Source organism: Temnothorax americanus, unplaced genomic scaffold (genome assembly GCF_048541705.1).
Source record: "Temnothorax americanus isolate GAGA-0224 unplaced genomic scaffold, ASM4854170v1 Scaffold25, whole genome shotgun sequence".
Taxonomy (NCBI): Eukaryota; Metazoa; Arthropoda; class Insecta; order Hymenoptera; family Formicidae; genus Temnothorax; species Temnothorax americanus.
The window spans coordinates 2,121,508-2,144,651 of NW_027509391.1; the positions used below are offsets into that span (position 1 = coordinate 2,121,508).

General features: G+C 40.7%; 1 protein-coding gene across 5 annotated transcripts in view; it reads right to left on the reverse strand.

The window, feature by feature from the left end:
* The window catches only part of Lilli (AF4/FMR2 family member lilliputian), a 209,824-nt gene that overhangs the window by 114,404 nt on the left and 72,276 nt on the right, over positions 1-23,144 (reverse strand). The window contains exon 1 of one of the 5 annotated variants that reach the window (XM_077408930.1): positions 14,606-15,355. The exons of 3 other annotated variants lie outside the window; for them this stretch is intronic. Coding sequence is in view for 1 of the 2 variants with exons in the window: in XM_077408928.1 (XP_077265054.1) it covers positions 13,977-13,993 (17 nt within the window). In the remaining variant the exon portion in view is untranslated. Of the gene's footprint in view, positions 1-13,976; positions 14,009-14,605; positions 15,356-23,144 lie in introns of those variants that run through there. One more of the 5 variants, XM_077408928.1, reaches the window with a different exon arrangement.

Genomic DNA, 23,144 nt, shown 5'->3' on the forward strand with positions numbered 1-23,144 from the left:
ATTTTTACGTATGATCGATTGTTTTCGAGACATCGAACGAGAAAGGGAAATAAAAAAGTATGAGAGATATTTAGTTTTTTCTTTTTACTCATTATTGTCGTCCAAAATTGCAAAAATGCTTCAAATGAAACTTGTAGAGCGTAAAAAACCTACAATTTTTATTTGTTATTCATTTCATTTCGTTGAAAATTACGCCTTGTAGAGCGCCTCAAAGTGGAGAGTCGTCGCCATCGCGTCAGCGATAAAGTATTTCTTTCTTATAAACTTACTTCACAAATATTGTCACTTAGATATAAAACTGCACGCTTTCATGTATTCTTCAATGAAACGGTAAGTGTAATTAAGAAAACTTGACGGTTTCAAAATAGCTACAATAATTTCAGGCTTTGCAAGATTTATTTGCAACTTTGAGGCGTAGTGCGATATGGAATTTTCAACGAAATTAAAGTAATAAATAAGAACATTTTACGAATTTTATTGCTGTGCAAGTTTTATTTGAAGCGTTTATACAGATTCGTGTGCGAAAAACGATAAAATAGAAAAAAACGAACAAAAATGCTCAATTTTTCCTTTTCTCTTTCGATATCTCGAAAACTATCGATCGTACGCCAAAATATCACTGAACGTAACTTGTAGAGCGGGAAAAATCCTATAAAAAACACCTATTATGTTACTTATTTGCGTCAATGAAGTCGGAAATCTTAGCGAAAGCGTTCGGTGCCGCGTATCGACGTAACCAACGCGCCGCTAACGCGATGACGACGACTCTCCACTTTGAGGCGCTCTACAAGGCGTAATTTTCAACGAAATAAAATAAATAACAAATAAAAATTGTAGGTTTTTTTACGCTCTACAAGTTTTATTTGAAGCATTTTTGCAAGTTCGGACGACAATAATGAGTAAAAAGAAAAAACTAAATATATCTCTCTCATACTTTATTTCCTTTTCTCGTTCGATGTCTCGAAAACAATCGATCATACGTAAAAATGTCATACGACATAATTTGTAGAGCGTAAAAAAAGCTTTAAAATGAGCTCCGATTCGACCTTGTAACTTTATTAGAAACCGAGTTATCGCGGAAAAACCATTTTTTCACATTTTTTACTCCCGTAAAAAAAGCAAGCGGGAAACAGAGGTCGAAAACTTGAGATTAAGCTTTTCTTGAGCCCCCCAACACCCCCCAAAAGAAAAATCCTGGGTCAGAATTATGTCTTTTATAATCCGTTTTTTTGTACATAGTGACTGGAATACATTTATCCCATTGCCGCCGGTGCAGAATCCCTTTCCGCGCGCACGTATACACACTCACACAGGCACGTGCATTCGGATGGCACTTAGCACGATTAGTCGCGCCGGGTATTTCCACGGCCGAGCGCGGTCTCCTTCGTCGCGTCGCGATACTTTCTCGACCGATACCCCCGACCCGTCCCTCCGCGTGTCGTCGGGGCTCTTTCTCTCATTTTCTTTTCGCCGCGCCGCTTCATGCGTCGTTAAATCAGCTAGAAAGTATACTCTTAACTAAATCGATGCCAGAAGAAAAAAACCAGACTGCTCGTTCTCCCAAGTCGCTTGCCGTTAATCGCGATTTCGTAACGTTCCGAGATAAAAGTGCGAGACGAATGTGAATTCCTCTATGAAAACTCTCATTAGAAGAATTTTATCTTCAACATTAGCATAATTGCATGGTTATCCTATTTCAGGCTAAAACGCTCCTAAAAAGAAATTTTAGTTCTAATCACCTAAAATTTAACAATGTTCCGATATAACTTAATTCCTATATATTGATTCGACAATATTAACCCGTGCTTTTTCATCCTGAACAAAAATCGACGCAAATATTTAAATTGGGATAATTCTCTTTAGTCAGCTCTTTTTTTTTTTACTCGCTCTTTCTTCGTGTGGAAAAACGCGAAAGATATCAAAACATCTCTATCCGCGCGCGAGGAAGCACACAAAATTCCAAGCCAACACACATCGGTCGGCTCGTCGGCGTCCGCGTCGGCTCGGCTTTATTGAATATCTGGGAATATTGTCACAGAACGGTCGAAGTTCATCGAGCTAACGAGCTCGAACCGCTCTCGACAAGTGGCGAGCGTACTGCTCCCTGTCGATTATTATTGCACGATCGAGACCCGGATGGTCGCCGCGCGAGGAATGGATCGGACAGTTTTCAAAAATGTTCGTTTAACAATCCGGCGCACAATCAGCCGTCGACGGTGGCGTCTATCGTTAGAGAGCCGCGCACTGAAATCACTGCTCGCTCTCGCAGCGAAATCGATTGCCTTTTTGATTTCCATAACACGTTTCGCTATTTTTCATAGGTATCGGTTCTTGCGCCCGCGATTGTTATTTGCGTGCACGATGGCCCATTATAAATATACAGGGAATAAGTAAGGATGTATATTCGCACCATCAGCTTGACATAGCAAATTAACTCTCATATTCGGAGAGATTATATGCAATATGTCGCCTCATCAATTTATATGGGTATTTCCGCGCGCGCGCGCGCGCGTTTACGACTCTCTAAAATTTCAACGATAAAGTTTACAAATATGAAATCTACTTTTCATTAGGAAACACCTGTTGCAACATTTCAGTATTATATTTGATAATGTACTCAAAAAATGATAATAAACTCTCAAGAAGAGATATGATATACTTTCATTCCCAATTTCCTCATATTCCACAGTATTTTAAAAGGAACCATTAGATGTGTGACCATAATAAATCATTTTTAGAATAAACGATTTATTATCATCATTATTGCGGTCCATTATTTTTATCGTTTAGTTCGCAAGGTGCGCATGTATCCCGAGTTTTGTTTTACTCGATTATAATGTACTTTTAAGTACCAGCTATTCTCTGACGGCGTTTTCAATTCCCGACGAGCGTCGCGATCGATTTAATCCTCCGTGGATTAATTCGCGCCTCTTTCGCGACCGACGCAGTAGCGGCCGAAAATTAGCCGATATTTTTTCAATATCGGGAGAGCGAATGTACCGCGAGGTAGATTTTTCTCCTCGTCGCTCGAGCGAACACGGCGCGCGGCGTCCCGATCCGCCCCGGAGGCGGAATATTGCCATCGTAGATAATTAATTCGCGCGTTAATCGCGGCCCATTTGAAATGGTAATGAGAAAGGGATGATTTAAAGCAGCCCTCGCCAGCTGCGATTCGCAGTTCGCCGATAAGAAGAAAGAGAGAGATACATAAAGCGAGAGAGGAAATGAGATAAACGAACCCTCCAGAGACGAAACAAAATATACGCTAATTGGTAATCTAATAGTTTAATGATACAACATAAGTATTTCGATATCTATAAGATATATCACGTGTATAAAGATAAAAAATGAATAAAAAAAGAGTTCAAATATGTTCACGTTAACAACTGCGTTATCTCTATAAAAGTTTAGCATAAAAAATGTAGAATAAAAAAAAACAAGAAAAGGAAACGCGCGTTATCTCTGGCCATGAAAAGGCGGCCGAAAGTGAAATAATAATGTATTATATAGAAGGTGGAATAAACGGTGATTGAATAAACGAAACACGAATCGAAAAGCCGACTTGATCTGCCTTTAACCCCGCACCGCCTTTTCCTCGCCGATCCGTTCGACGTCTATTACTCCGAGTTTCTAATCCGTCTCGATCCATCGTCTTGACTTTAAATCCCGGATTACACGTAATAGACCGGCCTCAGCCATCGCCGTTTTCATCGGCAGATGCCGCGATTTGCTTCCGTTCAACGCGATTTATCGGCCGTTCTCGCGTTATATGTCCACAACATAGTCAATAAGCTTCCACGCGGCTCTTGTGACGAAATCGTCTATCTTATCTGCGTTTCAGAATGCAAATTCCATTCCTATGAATTATATTGACGCAACGTCGAAAAATAGAGACATAAAAAGACATTTTTAACGAACGAGAAAAGCATTTACAATGCATCAGTAAAATTTTTAATTTATTTTCTTCTATTTGTATAATCCTATTTATAATAATGTCCGTTTATAACTTGTCTGCTTCTGCTAGTAATTTTGTATTAATTATTCATAGATAACAAACTGGTTCCAGTTTAACTGGTTCTCAAGTCTCCTAGATACTTATCCAAATTTATATAACATAACGCGATTCAAATGTGTATCTTACAGCCACACAAATTGTTGTCTCGGTGTATTTTACACGGTGGCCTTTTATTCTTCCGTCCCTTGACCCCTTTCCGCGGAATCCTCCGAAGGCAAAAGGATGCAAAGAAAACTTATATCGTCAAAAGAATCACTAGTGGTGCTTCGAGCGGATAAAACCGTTTTCTCATACTCCTTATCCAACTCGCGGGCAAGTCGATTTATGTCGTCAGTCCGTAAAAACGTCATCGTCCCCGGGTCGTTCGATGACCGAAGAATATCCTTCCGCTCTCTTCCCCCTTCCCCGCAACCCTAGCCCGTCCTTTTCAATTGCGCGATAAAGGATTATTGCGTTATCGACTCCTCCCCACTACGAAGGAATCGTCTTCTCGGTCGGCCAATAAAACACCGTGGCCACGTTTTACGAGCAGGGACATCAAGCGCGTTGCACGGCTCTTTCCGCTTGGTTCGCTACTTTGTAAACGTCGAACGAGCTCCATGTACTGGCGCACCCTTGCAACCCCCATCGTGACTTTGTCGCGATACGATTTAGAACAGACGAAATAATTCGACTACTTACAAACACAAATGACCAGAAAATTCGGGGATAAGAAACGAAATTAAGGGGAAGAATTCTCATTAATATACCTTAAATTGCCAAAAATTATACAATGGATTACTTCTCAACGATATTTATGTTTAACCATACTGGAAATTTAAGAGCAATAATAAGACGAATAAAAAGGTTGTCGAAAAATAATGTTTTGATCAATAACTAGATGGAAATAATCTTGTTTTCGTGTAGTTAATACTGTAGTATATAGTGTGGTATGTAGTGTAGTGTGTGTAGTGAAAATGGAGCTGGCGATAAGGACAGCCGGTTACGACATGCCGTGTGATGAAATGTGTGACGCTTCCACGAAGAAGCTCGGCTTGGTCGCACGCGCCGACCGACGTCAGCGTGACGTTCGAATGTCGAATAACACGACGATTTAATGCGCGATCATTTTCCCTATAGCGATCGGACTGGGGGAGGAGACGATGTGAAAGGAAGTAGACGATTTTATTCGCCCGTTATAGCAACTCGATGTCTCCTTCGTATGGCGCTACAATATAGATAAAAAAAACGATATTACGGCGGATAAAGCGAATTTATGGAAGATAAATATACTGCGTGATATACCGGATAATGTACCTCACGGTTTCAAATTCACTAATATTACAAAGGTTAACGGCAATTAGAAAATTAAATAATTATATGTCGATTAAATATACACAATTAGCGACAATTAAAAAGTCCGAGTTGAATTGGAAAATAATACGCTCAAGTCAATATTTTCCGTAATAATTTCAAAATTTTCAGTAATTTTACAAAATCAAATACATGTATCTATCCATGAGTATGAATCGCACATATTACAGACAACATTAACATTTAACGCGAGACAAAGATACAATTTTACGCAGTAACTATAAACTATTTAAATTGCATCCTACAATCAGTTGCCTTAATAAAAATTACCTTCGTTAATCTCAAAATTTTCGTAAAACATAGTTATTCGAAATTGTCGATCGCCGTTTCTTCGCAGAATATTAGCTACCGTCAAGACATCTTCCCGCATCCGCGAAATTTGCATGTGTCGAATCGAAATTTGCACGTGTTGCAATTCGCCGCACGACTTCTTGCTCGCGACGCGTACACAAAGACAATAAGGGTAAAATTCTAACAAAACGATCAAGAACCTTTCGTCTCTTTCTCGCGCGCGCGCGGTGTCAGCCTTCTGTACGCGCACTTTAAAGAGCCGCTCATCTATGCGAGCGAGCACGCGTGAGAGACCGCACACGACGTCACGCACACGCACGCGACTGTACACGCGGCGAACTTCGTCAACCACTCAGCGAGCGCTAAAGAGAGGAAGAAGAGCGTTTCGACTAACACGAACTAGGACTGAACGACGTCCATTTTAGATCTCGACTGTGTTACTCGTCAAGGAAACCCCATGTCGCTCCTAGTTAAAATAGCACATTACAATGGGAGGAATGCTAAATACCTGTTACAAATTTCATCTACCCGTTCCTCGTTAAAGCTTCCGGAATCGATAGTCATCAACGAAATAAATTGTGTGTGTGTGTGTGTTACATTTTCTGCTGTAACTCGATTGTAAATATACCGGTGAGCGAGCATTAAAATTCTACCAAAATAAAATTTCCTCATTTTGACGCACTGGAATATAATGTACGGCATTTTATACGTGTTACAAATGTGAAAGCATTTTATCGACTGACACATGGCCATTTTATCGATTGCGAGAGAGCCCGTGAAACCTCATATATACAGTTCCATAAAGATATAAACGTGTGCGTATGCATATCTTTCATGGACTTTTAGCTACGTTTTTATATATCTATATATAAAATTCCATGAAAGAAACCCATCGCAAAAGATCAGCGCATCGACGCTGCACTGACATGTTGCATAAACATATAGGACAAACCATCGAGAAACGACGGCGACGATGACGACGACGACGATGTACAGCGAAGTCTGAAAGAAGGAAAGAAGGCAGGCGGGAGAGACGAGCGCGAAGTGAGTTGTCGCGTTTATTTTGAGCCCGGCGCGAAGGCTAAACGGCGGATTGCGAATTCCTGACGATTCGCCGGCCTCTCCTCGAGCGCTTCGCGTCTCTCCTTCCTTCCCGACAACGTCCCGGTTCTCCTTCCGCCCTTCCTCGCGCGCGTTTCCCGTTAACGTACGCTATTAATATGTTATGATAAGCGGTGTCGCACAGTTTGTGTGCGCGCAGCTAAAAATATAATCGCAAGAGCACAAAGATGCATTTCGAACAGCCTGATTGTCGTTTTACGGAGGAGACGCGGAATAATCGCCGTTACCGCACTCTGCGCCTCAGCGACGTGTTTATCATCCGCTGATGACGCATTTGAATTCGTTATTTCCTTCGCGATATAAACCTTTAATGTATGTGCGTATATACGTGACAGAAAGGACAGAAAATTTTGTGGAATAATCAAAAACACTTAGAAAATAGCTGACTTAATTAACGCGAATCTGTTATTTCGAGACTCTCCCGCTTTCGAAATTCTGTTTGTTCAACTTTATAGCTTCGTATTACGAATCGCGGAGAAATATCGACGTAAGATGTTTGCGTCTCGTGATGTTTAAACTAAAGTATTGTATTTCTCGGAAGAAGCAAATAAATATTTACTATAAATCGAGATATTATTAGCTATTCGATCAAATTCGTCGCGCGTGCTTTAAAAAGCAATATATCACAAATAAAATCTTATTTAAGCTCGATCTACCGAGTTACAAATACTCCACGTGATTTCCCACGTGTCAATGTATCTTTAGAGTATCGAGGTCGTGGCAGAAACCCGAAATAACCCAAATCAACTGCGCTCGTGGTAGCGACAGTGGCATGAGTCGACGTAGGCATGTGACAGAGGCATCGGAAATGGATTCAATCTCCTAATGATGTAGATATTACGGGCGAGAGATGCATATATTGCCCACGTTCTCTCCCTCCCTCTCTCCCTCCCTCCCTCCCTCCCTCCCTCCCTCTCTCTCTCTCTCTCTCTCTCTCTCTCTCTCTCTCTCTCTCTCTCTCTCTCTCTCTCTCTCTCTCGTTCTATCTCGCTTGCTGACACCGTTACGGATAGGAGCCGATATTACGGCGGATTAGCGAAATAATCTTCCCGTTGAATCACAATCGACACACGACGCGGACCCGATGACTCGCCTCCATTGACACTGACACACTGACATCGTTTCGCACGGCGGCAGTAAGACGCCGATGGCGCGACGACCTTCGAAAGCCGAGAGTTTCGTTTCGTAGCCGTTTGCCGTCCGCCGTTCGTCGCTAATCTCCTTGAATGCTCCTTATTAAAGCGATTTAAAGCCACTCGCGCAAACCGCTCGTCGACACTTTGGCGTTTCGCGCGAAATTAAACGCGGCCGCGGGAGACTGTTCCGCGAACGCCGCCTCTCCTGGGAATACGTCTCGCTGCCACAGTAGGTATACAAGTTTCGTTTGAATATACAGATTTTCACGAGAAGTCAATTGCACTCGTTTAACCTGGAGATCGACCGTCTTGCATTCGCGGAAGTGATCCAAAACGTTTGCGCAGCTCACTAATGTGTTTTTACGCTTTCAAATGCGCATATACCTATCTATATACTTTATGCGGTGTAATGTAATTGCAATTTTATCGATAATAAATCGTCATATTATTCTAGAGCAATCTCTTTTTTAATGAACAATTATGCAATTATTAACAAGATATTGAAATTCAATAAAAAATAATCGATCATCGATCATCGTGCGCCCATAGAATCTATTTTAGATTACTAATCAATAATATTAAACTATTTCACAAAAATAATAAAAAGAATTATTTCATTCTCTCTCTGATGACATTATCTTTCTGATAACAATCGAATTGATAATAATAAATCCTCATAACTTTTCACTATTTATAAAGTCATTTCAATTATATTGCATATTTAATTGTATCATTTATCATTAAATGATGCGTAAATGATCAATTGATTAATAAATTATACAATAACAGAAATAATATCAATAAATGCAATATGCATAAATGCGATGCAAAATACGCGTGAAAATCGAGACTGTTGTCCTGGCTAGAATTTTGTTCTCAAAAATAGTTACATATAACAATGTTGAAATTTCGGCCACCGAGTTCATGGGCCAACAGTGGTTCTTTCAACTAGGTCGGAATTTCGATTTTCTTTTCCATCGCGTTGGCATTGAACGCACCTAACCACAATGCCAAAGAGAGCTCCCAACGCGCGTTTAGCTTCGTATTACCTCGGCATAATTGAAATTCGTACGTCCAGTTACGGCTTACACATTGTGGGCATAATCGATTACGTAATGTAGGCAACGGCAGCACGGTTGGTGGCGAGCTGAGCTTATGTATATGTGGTAATTGTGCTTATCGCTCGCAGAAAGCAGAAGACATTCGTCGACAGAGAAAACAAATTTGAAAAAATCATTTTAAATCGGAAGCATATAACGAATTGATGTACCGAGTTTTTTTTTTGTATTAATGTTATCGAGAATTTTTGGAAAAGTAGTAGAATTTAAATATACAGCATACTAAATACAGTATTGCTTTAAAAAAAAAAGCAACTCAATATAATAAATAAATTATAATTTCATGATTGCGTGAATTAACTGGCACTATATGTTCGAATAAGACGTTATTTTAAAATAAACCACAATTCGATCACTTTGACAGAATTATACAATTTTAATCGCTCTCTCCCTCTATTCTATTGTCTCTCTAAAAAGTAACCGAAAAAAATCAAGTCAAATTTAGATCGCATCATCAAGGATCTAAAAACCAATTTCTACTCGAGCTTATATACTCAAACATCGTCTGATGGAGAGAATTATCCCCGGAGTATTAAATAAACGGCGCTAATAATAATAATAAATCGTTCATCAACTCCATATATCAGAAACTCAAACTCATCAGGCGCGCACTCAATTCATTCGCGTTCATTATCACGACGGGCGGATGCACATTATCGAACATTATCATAGGGCTCTCTTATGCCGTCGGCATATATCCACGATTCGCCTCTCAAATGCCGTTTTCAAATCAAATCAAATCCACCTGACGCAGCGCGGCGAGCAGAGGGTATAAACTCGGGTTCATTCATATTAGCCGTACCACGAAGTCGTAATTTTATTATGAAGTCGAACGCCCTACGGCAACCCTTTTGTGCGCGCGAAGAGGCCGCGCTACGACGACGACAATTCTTCCTGGCTCCTCGAGAACCATCGTCGTCTCACCGTCCGGCAATAACTACTACATTCTTCGATACTTTTACGACGGCAGGATTTTTCCCGTTCGTATACCGAACTCTTTTAATGATCATCATAAAAGACTTTCTTCACGTGGATCCTGAATTTTCTGCGAGACGAGATAGCGCACGCGTCCGTAACGCCGATAAAATTTATCGCCCTCGTTGCATCTCCTTTCCTATCAGGTATACTAAAATGTTTTCGCTTATTTTCCTGTATTTCCCTCCCGAAGACCGGAGACCCACGCTCGTAAATCATTGGCGCATTTCAAATGTTCTGTGACGGAAATCGCTACAATCTCGAAAAGCGTTTCAAATAATTTTGTCATGACGAAAAATATGACAAGTTATGTTATTATATTTACTTCAATTCAAAGATAAATTGAGTTGTTTATATAATTCAAAAAATATAAAATTCTTGTATCTCTTCAATATTTTATGCAAACTACGAAATTTTTCCATTATCCCATTCTATTTTTAATTATCCTGAGTTTTTTAAAACTATTAATACAAAACCGCTTCTATTTTTTTTTAACATATTAGTAATTGAAGAATAAATGTTATATTAAGTCTCTCTCGGTGTATAAGACTTGATTTTCTGTGAAATGCATAAAATGTGTATAAGACAGTAATAGCGATGCTTAGCGACCTGATGTTTTTGACAGAGGTTGATGATGCACGCAGCCATTTTTAAAAGGCAACCGTGACTCCTCGGCGTTAGCATCAGATCTTTCCCCCTCCTCTCGTAGTCCTACACCTCCTACTCCTCGTCTTCTCGCTTATGTAACACGAAGTTAGCGCGACGACACACTATGGCGAGCAAGAAAGAAAAAAGTCAGTGAAGAATGTGTGTTTATTATTTCGATTATCGCGCTACAGTTTCTTTTGATTGAACGAAAAAAAATGCCTATCAAGCTCATGTTATTAATTTTTAATTCTTGGACATTTGAGAAAAATTAAAAAATTGTACGCTAAACGCAATGCGTATGTGCGTAAATAAAATTTTCAGATATACAAGATAATTTTTTAAACTAAAAGTGAATATACTAGAAGAAATTATATAATACGTAGAATTTTTTTCTCTCATATTAGGCCGCTTTTTTCTTCGAATTATTTATGAACTTTCTTAAAACAGTTATCGGTAACAGGAGACGACAAATACTTTCGATGTCTCGCGTTCTGAGAAAAATAACGTCGGTAGTGACGTCAACACCCCGTTCAGTCGGGCATAATTAATTAGCGACTATCGGCACATCTAAAAGCGTAACCGCGCTTCGGAAAAAAAATAAACATCTGCGTCGAGCAGTTCTGTCGACACAACGCATTATTATTAATGAAAAATAAAAGACAACTAATGAGATCGAGTAGTCGTGTATACGAGCACACGTGTACCGGATGGCGCAACGAGAGAATCCGAGCGAGACATCGTATACAGAAGAAGCAAGAAGATGCGAAACAGGATGACGAATTGAGATGAAGTTTCAAGATCCAGTTTCAAGATCGTAAAATTCCGCTAACTAAATCATTATCATTATTCGCTAATGTCATATGTAGAAACGCGAAAAGACATAAAAATTGTACGTCAACGTGAAATAAATATAAGAATACAACCTACAATAAAATGCACCGATATACGATGCGAATATTATGACTAATAAATAATTATGCTTAATAATGACAAGTTATAAATTTACCATTTCGTTGTAGTCTTTATTTTGCGAAAAATAATTAAATTTTAGTTCGACGCTTTAGTTACCAAGAATAGTTATTTGGTAATTTAAAAAGTATAAGGAAAGCGCAGCGTCCAAAATTTTGTCAAAGAAAAAATTGACACGAAGAGACCAATGAAAAACTTGCTCGATGAAGTTAAGAAACGTCTTTATATATCCTATTCTTCATGTTTTTCTCTCGTTTTTCGTCACAATTGGGCCTTTGACCTCGTGCTTCTGTGATGTTACCAAAGAACGTACCTATAATACCTTACCTGCTACGCTCCGAGAAAAATGCGCCCGAAGCGGAGAAGATTCATCGTCCTTGGACAACGATAAAGTCTCGGGAGAGAAAATCCGGGACACGCGACCGGTTCGTAAAATAACGAGATTTATTTTATGGACAGAGATGGATCGGCCGTAAAACGTCGCTCGGAACGACCTGTGACGTTTTTCCTGCTTCTTGCAACGCGGTAGCACAAAGCGGTCCCTAATATCCTCAGCGTTTTCCTCAAAGCTACGCAACATTTCATCCACGCGGTTTTTTAACCCATCATTTGTAGCTATAGATATGCTTAACCATTAACAAAAGCGCACGGCAAAAATTTAATAAAGCTAAAATTAAACCGTCAATAAAATCATATAAATAAATAAAATTAATTAATTAACAATTATTCCTAGTATTATATATTTCTCGTTATATATAATTGCTTATTCCTTTTTCATGTATGTGTATAAAACTACTTAACGTACAAGTGTTCATTTTTCAGAGACCGAGCTGAATAGCAGAGGACAGCCACAGGCTAATAGCTAAATGGAAGATCTCCCACGATACCTGTCGAAATTTAACACGTGACGCTATTGAATTATGCTCAAGCAATTACTTTCCGACATTTTCCGTTTCTCCGTATACAGCATTGTGAAAGAAAGAACCGTTGCTTTTCTCGTCACTTCAGAACTATACTACCTACAGGGTGGTCTTTTAAACAAACTCGACGAGAATTCACGGTACATTATCTTAATATATTTTTCAAACAACTTTCTATTTCACAGAAACAAAGCACGAGTGTCTTATACGAATTCTCAGCTACATACTTCACGATTCTCAACTACAGGGACTAGCATATGAGACTTCTGCTTTTAAGATTAGATAAACACCGAGGCAACCGAAGCACGACGTTCGACCGGAGATTTATCCTCCATCAGTAAACAACCGGCATTAAAATGCGAGCGAGCGAGAATACTCGCCGCGCCGGAGCTGCAACGTACGTCGCGCCCGACGACAAAGTGTTATCGTCCGGTGATGACGACACGAACGCCCGCGCCGGCAAGAAAATTGCTTTCTTCGCGTACGGCGGATTTCCCGTCGGAACGGCGAGCGCACATTGGACAAACATGATTCATAAAAGCGGAGCTTTGACAATGTTAACGCCGCAAGATGAATCGCACACACGGCTGGGCGCGGGTGCATTGTTTCCGGCGCGCTATTTTGGGAACTTTTGCTTTTGTCGCGTAAATTAAGCGTCGAATCGAACAACGGCGGTGCGTTTACACGGCAGAATTTTTGAGCGGTCCCGACATTCGTGCATCAAATACAACTACCATGTGCCGAAAATAACAAGCTTGGAAAATTCCGGAGGAAAATATTTGAAAAGTTTTAATAAAGTGGAACGAACTATAGAATTAACCGATCACAGATTCTAAATCGAGCGTATACGCTCTGTATAATATAACGCGCAATCTGCTGAAAACGTCGTTCTGAAAAATGTGAAGTAGCGGATAATCGCGAAAACACTTGCGCAATATACTGAAACGAGATACGGCGAGGAGAGAGAGCGAGACCGCGATAATAATCACGAGCAACGTCGTCGTTGTCGTCCGTCGTCATTGTCGCGACTTTTCACGCGTGTTTAATCATCGGTTTTCCTGCCGTGAGATAAATAAAAAGTCGCCAGCTAAGGTGCAAGGTACATCTCGTTGCGCGTGTCGGCTATCGACCGATTGATCGGCGTTTCATCTAACGCTGGAATTGAAAGCGCAAATCGGACGACCCTGACTTTTCGAGCCGGATCGATTATCTCGAGACAACGTTCATGCAACATTATTGGACGACGCTTTCGATGCAACCGTTCACTACCGTGAGATGATACTCGATATCTTTAGATTACAGTAGGCGGACTCATATCTGTATTCTAAAGTAAACGTATATAGGTAACGCAACATAATATTTCCGTGTGATAACGTCGGAATAACCCACGCTTAATTGCAGCAATGTTTTTAAATAGGCGAAAGATTACCTTTTGATACATTGCATCGAGATGACGCGCAGTTCTTTAGCGTTCTTGCATCATTTTGCGATTACTGAGAAATCGATCGTTATATCGATTCCTAATCCGAACCACGTTCGTGAGAGACGCAATTAGAGAGAGAAGCACCGAAAGGTTTTCAATCTCTAATATATTTACGCGTCATTCGGACGTTAAACAAATTATTACAAGACCACCTGTCGTGTAAATAAACGTGACGTTTCCCAAAACTGAAAACCGCTGGCTGAAAACAGATAGCTTCCATAATTTCTCATCTTAAATAATTCGACAGCCTAGGGTGACGTAATTGTCATTAACGCGCGTGCTGCATAAATCAAAGTTTTTGGACGAAAACTCGACGTTTTTCAGTTTTGCGACCTAATCAACCTCGTAACTTATTAAGAAATTGTAGATCGTCAGCTCTGAACCAGCTCTTCCGAGTAACGAGGATTAAGTTGGCGTGATGTTTCGCGGCGCGACGCAGCCGTTAGTGCGATGCACCGCGATAGAGTTACGCGCAGCGTTGACTGATTAAAGTACGCGTCGTTTCGCAACGAAATAACCGCTGCGAGCTAGCTGGCCGGCTCGCTCGCAAATGAGAGGAGGGACTCTCGGCTCACCGTGCGTGTTCAGGAGGAGCGAAGAACGATGACGCCTGCTGTAGTCGTCGCGCAGGCCGAAGGCGATCTCGACGTCGGGCTATCACTACGATTACCGGGGTAATCACACGAGGCACTCGTCAACAATGGCGAAGGCACTCTCATTCTTTCGCCGAGACGTTCGCGCGCCGTGACGTATGCGGCACGAGGGGAGCGGCTAATCCAAGAAGCGCGCGCTCCTGCTCGTAACCGGGAAAAATCGGGTTGAAGGGGGGGCAAACCTCCTTCGGGAAGAAACACTCGCGGCGACGAGACAACTATTCCGCGGACACTATACCTACGTCGCGCACTCGCGGCGATGACATATCCCGATAATGCTAGATAGAAACGGGAAACCCAACGGCTGAAAGTGGATAAGCGGAAAACACTTCGGAAGAGAGGGGGGATCTGATATCCGCACCGACACACTATGCGTTTCTCGCGCGAGACAACGCGATTATCTTTATCTTTCTCTCTCTCGCTCTCTCTCTCTCCCTTCTACGCGATTATCTCTAGGCGACACACACACACACACACACACACACGCGCGCGCACGTAGGGACAGAGACGCACACTCGCGCGAATTGAAAATCGACGACGGGTTATCGAGACGAGATTACGAGAATCGCAAACGAACGTAGCGCGAACGTGGAGCGTTCCGCACCAGACGATGGTCGACGAGAAACTGGCACCTTCCGGTCGAGACGGGGCGGAAGGCGCGGGACGGGAGCGAGATAGACGCGCACGCCGAGCGAGATATACACGTACACACGTACGTATGTGGGTGCCCCGTTGTGCGTCGGTACGCGAGAGAAGCGAGCGCGTGTCGGGCGATCCGAGAGAGCGCGCGCGGAGAGAGGGATGGAGACCAAACGAGGAAGAGCGAAGAGTGGGAAAGAGGAAAGGAAACGGGGTGGAAAGGAGGACGGAGGGGAAAATCCGCGACACTAGCGACCACCGTCACGGGGACGGCCGACTGCTACTCCTCGCTCTTTCAACAGTGAACGCGGGAGAAAGAAAGAAAGAGAGAGAGAGAGAGAGAGAGAGAGAGAGAGAGAGAGAGACAAATATAGAGAGAGAAAATCACGAGAGCTTGGTGCACACGCCGCGAGACCGAGAGCACGAGGAGAGGAGAAAAAGTCGCGCGAGCGAGCGGGCGGGCGCGTGTGCGCGCACGAGTAGGTACGCGTTCGGTGATTTTCGTGTGCGTGCACGCGGGGGAAAGGGGGGAAGAGAGAGAGAGAGAGAGAGAGAGAGAGAGAGAGAGAGAGAGAGAGAGAACGAGCAGTCGGGAAGAGATTGAAACGAGAGAAACCGCGAGAGGAAAAGAGCGAGAGTTATATCGGAGAGATACATACACAGAGAGGAGGGAGCGAGACGGAGGAGTGGGAGATTATCAAAATGGCCGCGCGCGCAACCTACTCCACGTCCTCGTCCTCCTCCTGCTCCTCCGCCACCTCCACTGCCTCTATTCCTACGCCGCTATTCCTCCACCTCGTCCGAGCACGCCGCGCCACGCCGCGCCGCGCCACGCGGAAACCGCCAGGCGCAATGCCGTCCGATATAATGGTAGTGGACTATCGTGACAGTCTCGCGGGCCGCTGGTGGTAGTGGCTCGTGCTCGATGCGGTGTAATGTATATAAGTCGGTGAAACAGCGGAGTGAGAGATGGAAACAGAAGCTGTCGTCGTCCGCGCCAAGTCGGGGATGAAGGAGGACCTTTACGGTGTTCAACGAGACACTTGGATTTTGTGGCCGAAAGTTATTGCGAAAAGATAGAAAAATTACGGGCTTGAATGCTAATTAAGAATCGTGGGAGAAACGTAACGAAATAATAAATTAAACTTAATTGATAGAATTAAATTGTAATAATTGAAGACGCTAAAAAAAGGATAGAGACGAAGTAAAATAGTCTCACTAACACAAATAATGTATAAATATAGTTAATAGAATTAAACTCTCCTATCCAATTTTTACTGAAAAGATTGAATTCAACTCCATCAATATATAAAAAAAAAGCTCCATTAATAATGATTTGCATCAAGCTGCATCCACGACAAACCCTATTTACGCCGGCATATGCAAATAATTAAAAGTAGATAGCTCACTGTTTTAACTGTGACGATTAATCGCCGTTTGTGAGTAATATAAGCGCGGCGGCAATTTGTTTTGAGATATTGCCACGACAAGACACCTGTATTATACATGCACGCGCGTTTTACGTGCACGATTCGTAATTACGATAATTAACATGTCGCGCGTAATGTAACGCGAAACGCAGAAATAATTCAACGGCATCGCAAAAAATCAGACGGCGTCAATTAATTTGCTCCCCTCTGAGGAGGGGAATTCTAATTGCATGCATGTGGCTGGTTTTACTATATTGCTATGTATGAGCCTATGCACACATTGAATATTACATATTTACGTCGTCGCAGAAACAAAAAAAAGCTCCCTCAGCGAGATCTTTTAGTATTCCGCGAGGGGTCAAGCGGAAACGACACACGACGCGAGCGACTCGGATTTAAAATTGTCAATTGCGATGCAATCCCCGCCCTGTCGCTCGATACGGAGTGCATATAATATCGCGTTAAACTCGCTTTGAAATCCGAGATGTATTTGTTGATTTCACCTTACACGATTAATTTCCAAACAAAGCGCTTTACAGCGAAAACAGTGCCCGGCGCGAAGCGGCGACGGCGCGCGCGGCGTCTGTCGGTTTCGGCGGGCGGTTGACTGCGAAAACCGTCTTGCATATAATGCACCGGATCGATACACGCGCGGTCCCGCACACAGCGAATGCGAAAATGTAACAATCGCCGTTACATTGTAGGCGAGAATCGGACGACGGGAGTACCTGAAAATGGCTTGTATTCCCTAAAAGTGACGCGTCGGCTGAATTCTCCGAATTCGATCTAATCTATTTGATTAAAAAGAGCTGTGAGTGTTATAACTACAAATCTCGAGATATTCATTTGTTTCGAAAAAATTAATAACTCATATCTGTTCTAAAATACTCGCCTCGTTTACTTTGACCATAAATCATAAATAGCAACCTTCTTTCCCATACTTTTTTTAGATTCTTTCCATTCGTACAGATTGTTATTTTATTATTTTAATAGTTTTAAAACGCGAGAGAGAGAGAGAGAGAGAGAGAGAGAGAGAGAGAGAGAGAGAGAGAGAGAGATAATATTGTTCAATTTCTATCGATCCTTTTATATATAGATATATATATATTCTGTTTAAAATATATTTCATGTAATTCCAATTCAAATATAAAATATAAAATATGAAACTAAAAGTGTAGTTGCGGCTTCTTTCACATCGGATAAACGATTGACTAAATTTGAATTCATAAAACTGGACCTGCATACAGACCGATTTGGATCGTGTGAAACAAAAATGCTGGTCGTCCCTTTTGTATGTCGAGTCTTCGAGTTGCAAATTTTTCACACGTCTAGCCGACCTATTATAAGTCGACATAAAGATTTTATCTTCGATCTTTTAATACTATCTCGACGCGATTGTTCGATTTTTCGCATAACCAACGATAAGAATGCTCCTGCAACATTTCTTTTCTAATTATCCACATCACACATGTTGCGTGTGTAACAATCGCTTAAGTCACATATATTTTCCAGCGATAATTGCTGAATAATGAAGAGAGATAGTCGGGAATTTTATCGCGATATGCAACAGTCGAACCAACGCCGACGGCAGTTCAAGGCGGTTCGAGTGGAAATCATTCGGTCGAAGTAACTCATCGCTGCTGATATACTACCGGACGAGTTTGAAGTCAAACGCCATCAAGCCGTCGCCGTCTGTCAATCACTTCGCTAAATTGGCGTGCCGAGGAAATCCCGCCGCGCCGCGCCGGTTCCACCGTTCGGCTCGATCTCTCGCGCTGACAATCGCAACAACCGCCAGAGTCCGTTCAGTGACTGGCTGATGCCCTGACCTACGCCGCGGCTTTCGCCGTTGTCCGTTTCGCCGAAAGGGCGGAAGTGAGAGAAGGAGGGAGAAATTCGAGGGAGAGAAAGGATCGATCGTGTTTGCTTTTGTTCAACGCCCGCCAATATTCATTGTCATTAATATGCATGGCATCAGTATGCCTACCTTATAAGTATCGATTACGATTTATGTTATAATAATGTTAAATTTTTACAATAATGTGAATAATATTAATTTTTCATTTACTTTAGTATTTTAATTCGAAATCTCTGCTTGAAAATATTTCTTCTCTCGAACTAAACTCGGAACGTGACTTTTCTGTTGTTCTCAAGAGAGCGAAAACCAGGACAAAGAAAGGGGAAAAGAAAAAGATCCCAGATCTGTGTGTTTGTCTTTTCTCTTCGGCGACTTCCGTTTACTTTTCCTTGACCGCCATCCGCCGCGCCGCTCCGTTATTATCTCGAGTAATCGATTATGCCCCTGGACCGCCGCTGCGCGCTGTATCATCTTAACCTTCGCGTCGAAGTTTTATCTTTAAGTATATAGACGGCATTTTGTAATTAAGTAATTACTGCAAAATACAATATACTGCACAATACAACGTTTTGTCTCGTTGAATTAGAAATCACTACGCGTTCATAAATAACAAGTCCAAAATAAATAACAGCAATCTATCGATATAGAATACTGTACGGATCAATGTTTCTCAAACTTCTCTCATCACGAATAGCCAATTGTGATAATTCACAAGTAATTAAAAAATAACGTTTAATTTTATTCTGCAAATATTATATTTATACGTATGTATATTAGGCACAAGAGAAAATAAAATTTATTATTAAATAGGATTATTTGTGTTTTTATTTATCACTAATTGAGTATCATTAATGCAAAATATTATTTGAATCATTCTACTTAAAATATTTTTATAATTGTTATTCTAGAATTTAAATTATATATCAATTTATGGCATGGTTAGCAATCAATGACTGTTCGTTCTTCACATTCTTTGTCTCTACATTGTTAAGTGCAGAAAATGTGAAAGCTGTGTGAGAAGTCAAGATAAAAGAAAACATAACTGAAGATACAAAATGTTTCGTATATTTCAGCCATACGACGGTAGCGGCGGCGCAAGTTCAAAAACGAGATCTGAGAAGCAAGAAAAACAGTTCCTTTTCTCGTATAAAACTCCAAACTAAAACATTAGAGTACGGAGTAGTAAGAAACGATGCGCGACGAAGTCGTCCGCGTACGTTACGAAAACACTAAAAAAGTACAAGTAAAAAAATAGTGCAAATTAGAAATTTGCACTTGACTTCCTCATAGAGGAAGTGATGTCTTAAGATCACGGTCTAACATACAGGTCTCTCAACTCTGATGTGTGTATGTGCCAAATTTACCGAAATTTCTATAACTCCAGAACTAATTAACCAAATCTTAACGAATTGTATATGAAATAGGGGTAGAATTTTCCGGGGAGTACTATAGAGTGTATAGTTTTTTGTTACCGATTTTCTGGAAACCGTTTTTTTTATTTTTCTAATTCTTGAATAAAAAAATTAAAAAAATTGGTTTCCAGAAAATAGATAACGAAAAACTATACACTCTATAGTACTCTCCGAAAAATTCTACCCCTATTTCATATACAATTCGTTAAGATTTGGTTAATTAGTTCTGGAGTTATAGAAATTTCGGTAAATTTGGCACATACATACACACACACACATACATACACACATACCGACATTTTTTAAAATAGCAATTTTTCGACGTTTTAGAACATTCTGAACACATTGGCAAAAGCAACTAAAAAAAATTTTTGTTTACGAAAACAAAGCTTCCTATATGCATGAGGAAGCAAAAGGGGATGAACAGTATTCGTCTCTCGAGTAACTTCCTGATTTATCGCGCTTGTTATCTATTAAGGAGAGACAATAACGCTTCAAATTATCGCCTGTCTGTCGCCAAGAAAGAAACAAAATAGAGAGTTCTCTCTCTCTCTCTCTCTCTCTCTCTCTCTCTCTCTCTCTCTCTCTCTCTCTCTCTCTCTCTTTCTTTCTATGTAAATAAAGAGCAGCAATGTTGCAAGATAATGGTCTTTATCAGGTTGTACGGCTCCGATGACAAGCGACGAGCAAAGTTGTACAACGGTAGAATTGATCGGCGCCGTGTCACCGTCCACGACACGAAAATTATACCCATTATAATTCTTTCTCGAAATTAGTGGCCTTCCCCGCAAAACTATTTTCATTGTTAAGAAATAATTTGCATTTATTTAAACTTAGTCAATTAATCACTCAATTATCTACTCTTTTTGTAGATAAAAATGATATATACCACGTTTTGCATAATTTGATAAATCAACCTCTCTCATTTTTTCTGTTATATAAAGTACCTAATATGTAAAATTTATATCTGAATAAAACATATATAGATTCCAACAAGCCATTGGTGATAGTCGCCAATTGATTAGAAGACTTTAATATAGGAGTAACGACAAAATGACAAAAAAAGGTGGTCGGTAAAAATACGCGAGCCGTAGAAAAATTTTCGAACCCATTATATCGAAGGTATTGCGTCACGGAATTAAATAACGATTACGAGGAAATGCAAATCCGCGTTCATGCAAGAAGAGAAAGAGGGAAAATCGTGGAAATCATATTTCCGTGAATTAATCGGCGGTCGCTGCGATCTATTCGTCATCTTGTCGAAATAATTACTGAATCGCGGGGGTGCTTAAACATTTTTAAAGGGACAATTATTTCTTACGCTATTAAGTCGCAGAATTAAATGCTAACGATAAATGCGGCGACAGCAAGGAAAATGGCACGTCGCTTTTTTTTAGGGCGCCAAAGGTCTACTGAACGTTCAAGCTTCTCGGTATCGTAATAAAATTCATTCTCATCAGCGGCATTTTCGTCAGGTATTTCGACATACCTGATACATTTAAATTATTAAATTCAATAAAAATATATTTTAAATATAATGTTTAAATTCTCTCTTATGTGCTGCGATATTATTTATTATTTAGTATTAATTTAATTAGTTTTAGAATTGTGTAAGAAAATCACAAATAAACTATTATCCATTTCAAATGTGAGAAAATAGTCTTCAAAAAAATTAGTATAAATTCATGTTGTAATTAAGTCCTCTTTATAAAATAGTAGTAGTTGCGGCCGGTAATTAGCCGGGCAAATAAATATTAGAAGCTTTTAGTAGGATTACACTACCAATGGAGATACAATACGCGCTACCAATAAAAATACATAAAATAAATATGTGAAACAACCGCGACTTTATGGAAATTCGCAGCGCGAAACAGGAGAGATAATTTACGCCATGTTCTCGGTATCTGTGGAAAATGCGCGGGGCTGCGGAATAAATTCAACGTCGCGAATAAAAGAGCCGACCAAAACGAGAATCGCTTCTCCTTGCCGCAATTACGGCCTGGAATAAACCCGTTTCTGGCAGCGGAAAAAAATTTCGACCGCAATGAATTTCGCGAGTTTCGGAAACGCGCTGAATATTTTCGCCAAACATTTTGCCCGTCAGCTCTCACCATCGGGTTTCTATGTATCGAACATCCGTGTCCAAATTTTTCGTGTTTTATTTTTTTTTTTAATCGTTTTATGTCAAGTTCATGTGTTAATCTGTTATTATTCAATTAATAAATCAATTTTTTGTACATATATACAAAATTTTTAAAATTTCCCTCGTTAACTCATGTTTTCAATCTATACGATTCTCTCGAGCAAATGCAATTAATACTAATTAACATAAACTCGTCAGAAACATATTTGACATGTATACATGAAAACAAGATATAATTAGGCACATTTGGCTGTTCCCACACATTTTAAATTTAACTTGCAAGTTTTAAATCGAAGTATTCGTGCAAATACATTTCGAGTAGAGAGATTGAAAATACTTCATTTAATTGCTCTTACAGTGATTAAGTTCGCGTGAGTCGTTGTCAGAGTATATCATTTTTAGTATCTATCGTTAACTAATAATTCAACAGACCTTCGGGTCTGCATTTCTCAGTTGTTTTCGCCAGGCGGGATGACCGACTTTCACAAATAAACGAAGAGAAATATATACAATTCGCAAGAGACGCGCGAATGTTATCCCTTATAGGATTCATCTTTGAGTCATTTTCACGAGAAGAAGCGCTTCCACGTAAACGGCACGCGTGATTTCTTTCTGCCGCCGATGGTAAGACTCGAGGTAATAATAGAGCCGCCGAAACCTAGATCTTAGTCAGTGGATTATTTTTATCTGCGCGCCGCGCGAGAGCGGGACGAATCTCATTTTCCACCTCGCTTGAACGCGGCGGCGGTTTCTACAGCGATTTATATCTCCCTGCCTTCGGCCTTGGACGTAGCTAGCCGCAGCTGATTTGACAAAACACACGGCGTATACTCGAGATCGTCAGATGAGACAATTTTGATACGGCAACGCGCCTGATAACGATAATAACAACATTTGTACGAGCCTCGATCGCGAGCGATTACGTCCAGATTACGAAAAACATATCCAGAGATAATGATTCAATATCAAAATTACGCAA